Raw genomic sequence first — 12510 nt, 5'->3', positions numbered from 1 at the left:
TAAAGACAAACGTCTGGCGCGGGTATTACAATGGGCGGAGAAGGGCTGGCCGGAAAAGGACGTCGACTAGACATTCAGGACTTTTAAAAACAAACAATTGGAACTTTCCACGCAGAAGGTTTGTATATTATGGGGGGACAGGGTGGTAATCCCAGAAAAATTACAAAAACGGTTCTTGGACTTGTTACATGAGGGGCACCCGGGAATCGTCAGGTCAAAAGCCTTGGCAAGAAGCTATGCTTGGTGGCCAGGGATGGACAAGCAAATTGAAGCCTGGGTGGCTAGCTGTAAGCAATGCCAGGAATCCAGACCATGCCCACCCGCCGCCCCAATCCGGGAGTGGGAAACCCCCAGGGGACCATGGTCCAGGATACACATAGAGTTCGCCAGACCCACAAAAGGACATACATTCCTCATAACGGTAGACGCTTATTCCAATTGGCTGGAGGTAAGCGACATGAAAACTACCACCACCGAAGCCGTCATCTGAGAACTCAACAGACTGTTCTCGACCCACGGCCTCCCGGATGTAATTGTGTCAGAATAACGGACCACAGTTCACCGCACTGGAATTTGAAAAATTCCTAGCGGAACGGGGAATACGGCACGCCCTGACAGCGCCGGCTCATCCGGCGGCGAACGGTAGGGCGGAACGGATGGTCCAATTCACAAAGAAAACAATTCAAAAAACCGAGACGGGGAACATGCAGGAAAAATTAAATAAACTACTTTTTATCCAACACATAACACCAAATACAACGACCAACAAAAGCCCCGCAGAACTCCTAATGGGGAGGAAACTAAGGTCCCCCCTGGATAGGCTGCACCCCACATACAGCTCCGAAAAACCCACCGATTCATCAAGCAGGTACCGAACATTTACACCAGGCGATGCGGTATACGCAAAAAACCTGAGAGGGGACCCCCTCTGGATACCGGCGACGATAACCCAAGCAACAGGTCCCGCTCGTACCGGCTACAAACAACCGATGGACGAGAATGGAAAGCGACACATCGATCAAATAAGATCAAGAACAACCACGGGAAACACAACCGACACGCAAACAAGCACAGACAGACACCCAGAAAGAGAAGGGAACCTCCCCAGCACAAACCAAGAGGGGAGGGAAGGCCCCGGGAACCAACCCCAACCAGAAAGAAACCAGGAATACTTACCAACCGAGACAGAAACAGACACCCAGCTCGAAGCCTCACCAGGGAGAAGCAGCCAGGCCAGCTCAACCAGCCTGGAAAGACCGGCGGGAGCAGCGACAACAGCAGCTCGACCAGCCGGGTAGACCGGGAGGGAGCTGCAACGAAAGGCCCGGCTCACACTTCCAGGCGGTTCCATCGACGAGGCAGAGAGCGACACAGAACCCGACCGAACCGGCCGAAGGCCAACCAGCAACTAACCTGCGCAGGTCAAGTAGGCAAGTACGGAGCCCTGCCTACTTACGGGACTACGTTACGTAGGACCATACCAAGAGGGGAGGGGTGTTCTGTATGATCCATTAACATACTTGCAAGCGCCGCGCTGTGATTGGTCAGAACACACAGCAACCTGATTGGCTGAGCGAGCCGCACTGATTGGTGGAAACTAATCGCGGGAGATTCAAAGCGGTGCCATTGGCCGCGGCCGCCGTGGCCAGAGAATAAAAGCCGCCGCTTTTCTTCTGTAGCCCGAGCCGATCTCGGGACCTAATAAAGAGCTGAAACTGGTCACTGGCTCCCGAGTCTCCTTTCCGACGATGGATTTAACAGGGTTCAAGATGATAGTAGGCAGATTTGTTTGGAGAGAAATTCCAGAATAGAACCATTGTTTGCCTATATAGCCAAGAAGACAAATCTATTCATGTTATGTAAAAGGGGAACTTAAGTTAGCAGAATCATTTTCAAGCATGAATCCTTCTCTTGGAAATATGAAGGTCAAAAGTAATTTAGATAGGCCAGAAATTAGTTTTTCTAGTTTTACAAAATGCAAGACGATTTCAGTTGACTGTGGGCATGTCCACAAATTTAGATACTAAGCTGCTTTTTTGTCCTGTAGTTTTTTAAAGCTTTCCCTCTCTTTTCCCCTTCCCTCCTTTTTCCTCCTTTTCCCCCCTCCCTTCCTTCCTTTCCTTTTCTCTTCCCTTTCTCTTTCCTTTTGCTTTTCCCTTTCCTTCTTTATCTAAAGCATTTTATTTCCCTAGTCCTATTTCAGCAAAAATGCTGCAAAGCCATAGTAAGAAATACAAACCTAAGCAATCCTATGACAACAATAAAGCAGTGCATTTTTGTCCCAACTATTATACCTATTTCAAACAATTCCTATAAAACTAGATAATTTTTTTTTTGAAGAGCTAAACAAAACAACAATGAAGTTCATCTGGTTAGGCAAGAAACTGTGCATTAAATTGAAAATGCTACAGGATAGAAGGAGCAGAGGTGGTTTTGGAGTACCAGAGTGGGAACTCTATTATCAGGCCATGACACTAACCTGGATAAAGGATTGGGTAAATTTAAAAAATAAAATAATTTTAACATTAGAAGGTTATGTCCTCCAGATAGGCTGGCATGCATTTTTATGGGGAAAAAGGAGTAAGGTACACTCTTACTTCTATAGACATCAAATAAGAGGCTCACTTATTCAGATTTGGATGAAAATTAAAAAGAAACATTACATCAAGATACCCTGCTGGCTGTCAACTATGGAGGCCACGATCTACCAAAATACATTGGATATTAAAAGAAATGGTAAGCTATAACGGTTTATTAGATAATCAAGGGAATCTTAAAATGAACCAAGAGCTGAGAGAACAAGGAATTATAATTGACTGGTGGCCATATTTACAACTACAGGATAGATATAAAAAGGATTTAGAGGAATTTGGATTTGACAAAGAACAACAACAATTAGATAAAATTTTAGTTGGAGCAGAGGAAAAATTTATAACTAAAGTGTATAACTATTTATTGGAATTCAATATGGAAGAAGAAATTGCAAAAGGTTCAATGATAGCATGGGCACAGAACTTTGGATACAGTATTGAATTAGATGAATGGGAGAAACCATGGACTAGAAATGATAAATTAACAACCTCCACAACTTACAAAGAAAATTTGTAAAAAATGTTCTATTGTTGGCACTTGGCCCCAGCGAGATTGGCTAAGATGTACCCCAACATAAGTCCAAAATGTTGGAAATGTTGACAAAAGTATGGTACCTTCTATCACATATGGTGGCTATGTCCCGAGACCAGGAAATATTGGGTTAAAATAAAAAACTGGCTACAAGAGATTACCAAACACCAAACTGAACTCAAACTGGAATTCTTTTTATTGGAATAATTACAGGCCAATATAGTAAAAAGATTAAGTATATTATATTACATATTTTGATGGCAGCCAGAATAACTTTCCCACAATTATGGAAAGGAGCCAATACCTCCTCAGAAGACTTGATCATACAAAAGGTACTGCAATGTGCCAAATGGATAAGCTCACATTGAAAGACAAGGAGGATTCGGAATATTACGCAATAAGGGATAAATGGTATGAGTGGTTAAAAAACAGATACTAAGATTAGGAAGAAGGATTATGGCAAATAAAGCAGGAGACCTTAGTCGATTATCAATATGATTATAAATAAATGTATATAGGATATATGTATTTGTCGATGCCAAAACATTAAGACTATGATTGAGATTTGTATTTTTGAAAACTGCAATAAAAACTATTTTTTAAAAAACAGTGCATTGCCTTCATTCTCTTGTTAAAAACCAGTTTTCTTGGCTCTGGTTTCTATCCATATGTAACAAAGCTCTTGATCTCTTTTCATTTTTTGCTTAGAATAATTATTGACTTTAATTCTCTTCTCATCCTAAATGTAATGCAAATCTCTTTCAGTTGCTTCTTCTAGAATTGTAACTATAACTTCAAAAGAGGCATCTAATCGCCTGAAAGGTAATCAAAGAGACAGACAGCAGTAATTGCTATCATAAGTTACTCAGTAACTACTGAAATGGAACTGCAGAAGAGAACTGTTGATGAGGAATTAAAAGATTTATTCCATGAATTTAAAGGTAAATAGCAACTTTAGGGTTGCAATCTAAAACTTTCTTTGGCTGTGTATATTAGAACTGGGAACTTGATAAATTGTTACATTGCAGTTTCTTAACAATGGAGGCATTTAGACTCATCTCAAGAATTGAACGAAATGGGTCAAGGGAAATAGCGATATGCATGTTTGTAATTATATTCAGTGTCTTTGCAATTTGCAACCTTGATTTGAGCCATGAATGTGAAAAATGTTTGCAAGGTGGTACATAATAATAGCCATCAGAATTGACAAAATCACCACCAGTCAATTGCAAAAGAAAGCTTTTCTTGGAACAGGATATATCCTGCAACAATATCTTTAACACCATCAGACAATAACATCTGTTTATCCCAGGTCCTTGGGAGGGACTTGACAGGTAGATAAAAATGCCAAACCCAGTCTAAACATCTGACTGACTATGCGACTGACCATAATAATAATAATGGTCCTTGGAAAGAACTTGACAGGTAAACAATGCCAAATCCAGCCTAAACATCTGGTTGACTGTGTGATCAACCATAATTTATTAAACTTGCAGGCTTGCATCCCAATGACTGGGTGGCTCACAACAATCCAATCCATTACTGTACGTTCACTTCAATAAAACATAAAAAATAAAGATAAAGGATGGCAAGCATGATGACATGCGGAGTCTCTCTTCTCATCAAAGGCCTGGATGAAGAGCAGGTTTTCCTGGCTCTTTTATACAACAGTAGAGTGGTCAACATGCAGAAGCAGAAAGGGGAAAACTTATTACATTATACACAGGTAGACCTCAACTTATGACCACAATTGAGTCCAAAATTTATGTTGCTAAGTGAGACAGTTTTAAGTGAGTTTTGCTCCATTTTATGACTTTTCTTGCCACGGTTGTTAAGTGAATTGCTGCAGCTGTTGAATTAGTAACACGGTTGTTAAATGAATGGGGCTTCCCCATTGACTTTGCTTGTCAGAAGGTCACAAAAGGTGATCACATGACTCCAGGACACAGCAACTGTCATAAATATGAGTCAGTTGCTAAGCGTTTAATACTTTGATCAGATGAAGGTAGGGATACTGCAATGGTCATAAGTGTGAAAAGCGATCATAAGCCACTTTTTTCTGTGCTGTTGTAACTTCAAGCAGTCACCAAAATGAACTGTTATATGTCAAGGACTACTTGCATTTTCTTCTACTGACACCTGCTTTCTATGCTAATGTATTTTCACCATTTTAAATATTTCTATTCACTCATAGCCATGTCTTCCAGATAAAGAAGCTATGAATGACCCCTGGAGTTTCAGAATGTGGGATTTCGATCAGAAATATTTCTTCTTTGACAACAATGTTCTGATAGCAGCCCCGCTGTATTCTATGTTACCAGGTATTAAGGAGGAACATTAGTACTTTAGTAATCCTCAGACTTTTCTTTATGCTGTTGGCAAAAAGATAATCGGCCAAATCTGATCAAATAATAATTTCTGGATATTCCAAAAGTCCCTTTTTCCAACTGATCTTCCTTAGTTTTTTTCCTTTGAAAAACATTTTTGCTTCTCAATCAAGAAGCTTCTTCAGTTCAGTTTCAAAGGAAAAACAGGATGGTCCAGCTACCTTTTGGAAAAGCACTTTTGGGACCACCATGACCTGGATGATTAAGAACCTCTATAGACATGTAAATTCTGGAGTTGCATAACCAAGGGCTTATGACTTGCTCTTGTTATGAAGAACCATGGAGCTGGTGATTCTTTCAGTTGCTTCTGCATCACATTCTTGTCTCAGAAGGAGATTTGCCCAGATTTGTCATCTAGATGCTTCTGTTTATTCCTCTCCTAACATTGCCATATAAAGTTGCATCAGCTTTAGAAGTTGTTTGGGTCCATGCATTCCCCAACAAGGAAAAAATGGGGGAAATGGAAGTGTTGGTATGGTGTTGGCATGATAAGCCAAATAAATGTAAATCAACTTGAAATTTTGATAAGGCTTGAAAAGAGCCCTAGTGGCACAGTGGTTAAAGTGCAGTATTGCAGGCAAATTGCCCACAGCATAGAGTTTGATCTTGATGGGTCTCAAGGCTGACTCTGTCTTTCATCCTTCCAAGGTTGATAAATTGAGGACTCAGAGCATTGGGAGCAATATGCAGATAATGTTTCTACCTTGTAAACTACCCAGAGAGTGCTGTAAAGCAGGGGTCCCCAACCGCCGGTCCGCGGACGGCACCGTCCTGCGGAACAAGTCTTACCGGGCCGCTGGCTTGCTGGGCGCCGCCATCTTTTTGGTAAAAAAGTGCTTCGGTGAGCTTTTCCGGGTAGAAAGCTCACCGGAAGCACGTTTTCATCAAAAGATGGCGGCGCCAGCTTCGGTGAGCTTTTCCAGGTAAAGCCATTTCTACCGAAAAAGCTCACCGGAGCGCTGGCGCCATCTTTTCGTCAAAAAGATGGCGGCGCCCAGTTGATGCCGGTACCGGGCGCGGTGCCCAGCTGATGCCGGTACCGGGCGCGGCGTCAAAAAGGTTGGGGATCACTGCTGTAAAGCACTGTGGGTGGGTATATAAGCCTAAATGCTATTGCTTATCAAGTGCCAGGGAATTCAGCCAGTTCAAATGAGTATAAAGATTTATTGAAAGCTTAAGCTCTCTACAAGAATCTGATCTACTACAGGTAATGGTCAAGGGAAATAAATGAGTGTAAGAAAGCATTCAAGGTGGGCTGGACTTACCGTGTTTCTCATATAATAAGGCCGGGTCTTATTTTTTTGAGCCCGAAAAAATGGCTAGGTCGTCTTTTCAGGGTGACTTAATCCCCCCTGCATCTTCGGGTGGGTGGGCAGCAACAGCTTGGATGTTGACCTCGGCGTTGATGGGGCACTTCATATCGGGGTCAACGCAGGCAGCATCATATCTGGGTGTGCAACAAAAGTACTTCCTAACAGCAAGCCCCCCCACCCCCATTTCGCATGTTTTAATATAGGCCTTAATTTGGGGGAGGGGCTTAATTTCATTCATGCCTATAAAACATGCTGGGACTTCCTATTGGGGGAGGCCATATTGTTGGAGAAACAGGGTAGATCTCTTTTGGGTGTGCAGGGACTCATGACATGATGCATCTCCTACATCACTATTGCTAAATGCTAAGGGCTAATACAACAGTGGACAAGAAGGGTGATATTTCAAATTGTTTTCCAGTGACTTTTTCCAAACCCAGGGGATAACATAAAGAACTTAAGATTTATCTTCCTGGTTTTATGGAAGACTTATTGCCGAAATAGTCAGCTAACTAACCAAAGTCTAAAATAATATTTCTGGTATATATTGCAGGAAATTCTGAGTCCAGAACTATAGGGAGCAATCTTGCAATTAAAATACAGACAAGTATTCCAACATTAGAGATTAGATTTTTAAATTTAATCCAAATAGTCTTGCTTTTTTGTGTGTGCAAAAAAACAAACAAAACAAAACAAAACCCCCCCAGAACCTCTTGATTGATTGTCTAGGGAAATAGCCATTACACCAAATGACTGGTGGGTTGAAACATGTTACTTCATCTTCCTTGTCACTATAACCCACATTTCTTGTGGGAGAGGAATTATATAGTCCAGATGGATGATCAAAAGAGAAAGATCCCAGTGCAGAAGGATCAATTCTTCTTATGATCAATAAAGATCTTGTTATTTACATGTTATTAGTAATGTAGATGTGGCAATGGGTGCAAGCTGTAAGTATCATATGATCTGAAAATTTATCAGTGTGGACATAGAATAATTTAGGATCTAATGAATATCTTAAAACTAATACTTGCTTTATGATTTATTTGATAGCTTAAAAAGTTTTATTGACATTTTTCCACCAACAGCTTCTCATTCAAAACTCCACTTCCAAATAAAGATGCTTTTCTCTATTTTTGTTGACTCAGCTATATTGTTCTTGTTCTGCAGAGCAGTTGATGGCTGTGGTCCCCAATGACAACTTAGATTTTAGAAACCGACCCATCTTTATGGGACTCACTGGTAAAACCAAGGCCTTGTGTTGTCTGAAGTCAGTTACTGGTGAGCCTCAGCTAGTGATATTGGTGAGTTTCATATTTTAATTCCTGAAGATTTGCATATATTCTCTCCTATTGTAATTAGCATTACTTACATACTGCATTAAAAACTACCACAGTATATGGTGCCTTCAGAAACCCCCTTCATTGGAAGAATAAGCCCATTCCAATCAGCCAAAAAAGCTAATAGAGTCAAAAAAGTGAATACAATCCTTGGTTGTATAAATAGAGGCATAGATTCAAAATCACGTGAAATATTAGTATTGCTTTATAAAATCTTAGTAAGACCACACCTGGAATACAGCATCCTCATCACAAAAAAAATATTGAGACTTTGGAAAAAGTGCAGAGAAGAGCAAGTAAGATGATTAAAGGCCTGGAGACTAAAATATATGAAGAATGGTTGCAGGAACTGGGTATGGCCAGTCTGAAGAAAAGAAGGACTGAAGTGATAGCAGTTTCCCAGTATTTGAGGAACAACCACAAAGAAGAAAGGGGGGAAGGGTCAACTTATTTTCCAAAGCATCAGAAGGCAACAATGGATAGAAACTAATCAAGGAGAGAAACAAGTTGGAATTAAGGAGAAACTTCCTAACAGTGAGAACAATTAACCATTAGAACAGCTTGCCTTCAGAATTTGTGGGTGCTTCATCACTGGAGGTTTTTAAAAAGAGACTGGACAGCCACTTCTCTCAAATTGTATAGGGTCTCCTCAGGTGTGGGATTCTATCAGTTCAGACTGGTTTGGGCAAACCAGTAGTTCCGGCAATCATTTGACCCCCACCCACCTGCCCCTGCCCTAGTCCAGGGATCTCCAACCTTGGCAACTTTAAGACTTGTGGGCGTCAACTCCCAGAATTCACAAGTTCACAAGTCTTAAAGTTGCCAAGGTTGGAGACCCCTGCCCTAGCCTGTCCTTTATTTCCATGTTTTGCAGCTCAGCTGATTTGCGCAGCACAGCAAATTGCCGCACCTCATTTGTGCATGCACACCGAACTGGTTGTTACACCAGTTGAATCCTACCCATCTGAATCCCAATCACCAGTTGAATCCCAATCTCCTGCTTGAGCAGATGGTTGGACTAGAAGATTTTGAAGGTCCCTTCCAGCTCTATTCTATTCTGATTGATTTTCTAGAGAAAACACAGACACTGTAATTGTCAAATCAATGCCTCCCCCCCCTTGTTTATGGTGATATACTTTATCACAATAAGATCACAAAGACAATAAGATCACAAAGAAAAATTCCTTGTGTGTCCAATCACACTTTGGGCAATAAAGCTATTCTATTCTATTCTATTCTATTCTATTCTATTCTATTCTATTCTATTCTATTCTATTCTATTCTATTCTATTCTATTCTATTCTATTCTATTCTATTCTAATCTAATCTATTCCATTCCATTCCATTCCATTCCATTCTATTCTATTCTATTCCTACCCTACTCTACTCTATTCCTACTCTACTCTACTCTAAAATGAAATTGTAGCCTTATTTTACTGATGAAAAAATGGTTTGTGGTGAAGATATCACTGGGAAATTTTCAGGATAGAATTTTAACTTGAACTTAAATTGAAGTAAGAATGACTCCCTTAAATATACTATATCACACAGCAAAGCAGAATTAGACATCTGGCATTGAGACTCAAATAGAAACTAACAACAACTACTAATGTTTGATGCCAAGTTCAACTATGTAAACTGTGCTCAGCAGTTGTAATACAAGTGGAATTGTATTCATTGCCTTCCTTATTGATAAGATGGGTGGCATATAAATTAAACAAACAAGCAAGCAAAGACCTGCAAATAGAAGTAGAGTGACTGTGGAAAAATAAAGCGAAGGCAGTACCAATAGTAAGGGGTATCTTGGGCGCAATCCCAAAACAATTAGAGCAATAGCCTGAACACCATCGGAATTGATAAAATAACCATCAGTCAATTACAAAAAGCAATTTTACTTGGAACAACTTACATCCTGTGATGATACCTTTGACATCATTAAAGAACAGCATCTGCTTATCCCAAGACCTTAGGAAAGACTTGATAGGTGGACAAAAAAGATAAATCCAATCTAAACTTCTGGCTGACCGTGCAATCAATTATCATAATAATAAGAATAGGTGGGATATATCACTAAAACTGTACCTGTTCTTTTTTACAGTGCTGTTTTAAAAGTAAAATGTAGCTGTCTTTTGTTTGCTTATTTTATCATGCCTTAAATTTTTCCTTTGTTGTTATTTCTTTGTTTATTGGTGTTATTTTTAACAAGTAATGTATGGATTAAAACAGAAGTAGTTAATCCTGCAGCTCTCCAAACCAAACCTTGTATTTTTTTCAGGAAAAAAACATCATGGATTTTTATAGAGACACTGAGGAATTGAAGGATTTTTCTTTCTATGTTGTCACTGCACCCAACAAATCAAATTGCTGGTTTGAATCTGCAGCATTCCCTGGTTGGTTCATAAGTACCTCGATTCACCCAAACATGCCTGTTGGTCTTTGTAAAGGAGGAGGTACTGACATCATGTTATTTCATTTTGAAAAAGTTGCTTCCACTCCAAAGTAAAATTTTGAAGAAAAAGGAATACAGAGGAAAGCAGAAACGCAGGGCTATGTTGCCAGCATATTTTGTTTGTAGTAGAATGAAGCTTTTAGTCATGATAAAATAAGCAATAATAATGATTTGATTAAAAATGAAATATCTAATTGTGAGTAAATTCAGGATTGCCCTCTTAGTGTTGTTTTATTTCTGGCTTCCAAGGAGCATGGAAGATGTAACATGGCATTGCTGATGCAAGAGGTGAAGCTGAAGTTGATTTCTTGTCTGTAACACAACCTGAATACATTTAGTTTTGATTCAATAAAAACAGAAACAAAAATAAAAACCTGAAAGAAAAACCAACATTTTGTTGCAAAGTTTCAATAATGTCACTTGGAGGAAACTCCAGGGGTTGGGATCTATCCTTAGGTCTTCTTTTAGATTCAGGTAGAGAACGTGTAAGGAGCAGAAGGCTGCATGGAGGCTGTTCTCCTCATAGTTAATTGGCACCTGGTAGGAAGGAAATGTTTTGAGCAAGACAATAAGGTATGGAATACCCTTGTGAAACTCGAAAAATTAGAATATCGTGCAAAAATTCATTTATTTCAGTAATGCAACTTAAAAGGTGAAACTAATATATGAGATAGACTCATTACATGCAAAGCAAGATAGTTCAAGCCATGATTTGTCATAATTGAGATGATTATGGCTTACAGCTCATGAAAACCCCAAATCCACAATCTCAGAAAATTAGAATATTGTGAAAAGGTTCAATATGCTAGGCTCAAAGTATCTAATTCTAATCAGCTAATTAAGCCATAACACCTGCAAGGGGTTCCTGAGCCTTTAAATGGTCTCTCAGTCAGGTTCAGTAGGAATCACAATCATGGGAAAGACTGCTGACCTGACAGTTGTGCAGAAAACCATCATTGACACCCTCCATAAGGAGGGAAAGCCTCAAAAGGTAATTGCAAAAGAAGTTGGATGTTCCCAAAGTGCTGTATCAAAGTACATTAATAGAAAGTTATGTGGAAGGGGAAAGTGTTGAAGAAAAAGGTGCACAAGCAGCAGGGATGACCGCAGCCTGGAGACGATTGTCAGGAAAAGGCCATTCAAAAGTGTTGGGGACTTTCACAAGGAGTGGACTGAGGCTGGAGTCAGTGCATCAAGAGCCACCACACAGAGACGGATCCTGGACATGGGCTTCAAATGTCATATTCCTCTTGTCAAGCCGCTCCTGAACAACAAACAACATCAGAAGTGTCTTACCTGGGCCAAAGAAAAACAGAACTGGTCTGTTGCTCAGTGGTCCAAAGTCCTCTTTTCTGATGAGAGCAACTTTTGTATCTCATTTGGAAACCAAGGACCCAGAGTCTGGAGGAAGAATGGAGAGGCACACACTGCAAGATGCTTGAAGTGCAGCGTGAAGTTTCCACAGTCTGTGTTGATTTGGGGAGCCATGTCATCTGCTGGTGTTGGTCCACTGTGCTTCATTAAGTCCAGGATCAACGCAGCCGTCTACCAGGAGATTTTGGAGCACTTCATGCTTCCTTCCACAGATGAGCTTTATGGGGATGCTGACTTCATTTTCCAGCAGGACTTGGCACCTGCCCACACTGCCAAAAGCACCAAAACCTGGTTCAATGACCGTGGGATTACTGTGCTTGATTGGCCAGCAAACTCGCCTGACCTGAACCCCATAGAGCTGAAGGCCGCTATTGAAGCATCCTGGTCTTCCATAACACCTCAGCAGTGCCACAGGCTGATAGCTTATATACCACACTGCATTGAGGCAGTAATTGCTGCAAAAGAGGCCCAAAGCAAGTACTGAGTACATATGCATGCTTCTATTTTTCAGAGGTCCGATATTGTTC

At 40.5% G+C, this 12510-nt stretch overlaps 1 protein-coding gene across 2 annotated transcripts in view; it reads left to right on the top strand.

Annotated features, from left to right (window-relative positions):
• LOC113414467 (interleukin-36 receptor antagonist protein-like) overlaps nucleotides 1-10999 on the top strand; it is a 36328-nt gene extending 25329 nt beyond the window's left edge. For both annotated transcript variants that reach the window (XM_026671369.2, XM_026671367.2), the window contains exons 2-5: nucleotides 3889-4064; nucleotides 5331-5444; nucleotides 7991-8124; nucleotides 10436-10999. In XM_026671369.2, coding sequence (XP_026527154.1) covers nucleotides 4004-4064; nucleotides 5331-5444; nucleotides 7991-8124; nucleotides 10436-10663 — 537 coding nt within the window. In that variant the 5' untranslated portion in view covers nucleotides 3889-4003 and the 3' untranslated portion in view covers nucleotides 10664-10999. The remainder of the gene's footprint in view (nucleotides 1-3888; nucleotides 4065-5330; nucleotides 5445-7990; nucleotides 8125-10435) is intronic.
• Nucleotides 11000-12510: the final 1511 nt, after the last annotated feature.

The sequence above is a fragment of the Notechis scutatus genome, chromosome 7, assembly GCF_049901735.1.
Source record: "Notechis scutatus isolate UNSWTSFEM ecotype Mainland chromosome 7, rNotScu1.2, whole genome shotgun sequence".
NCBI lineage: Eukaryota > Metazoa > Chordata > Lepidosauria > Squamata > Elapidae > Notechis > Notechis scutatus.
The sequence above is the reverse complement of the archived record's forward strand: the minus strand, read 5'-3'. Positions and strand labels throughout refer to the sequence as shown.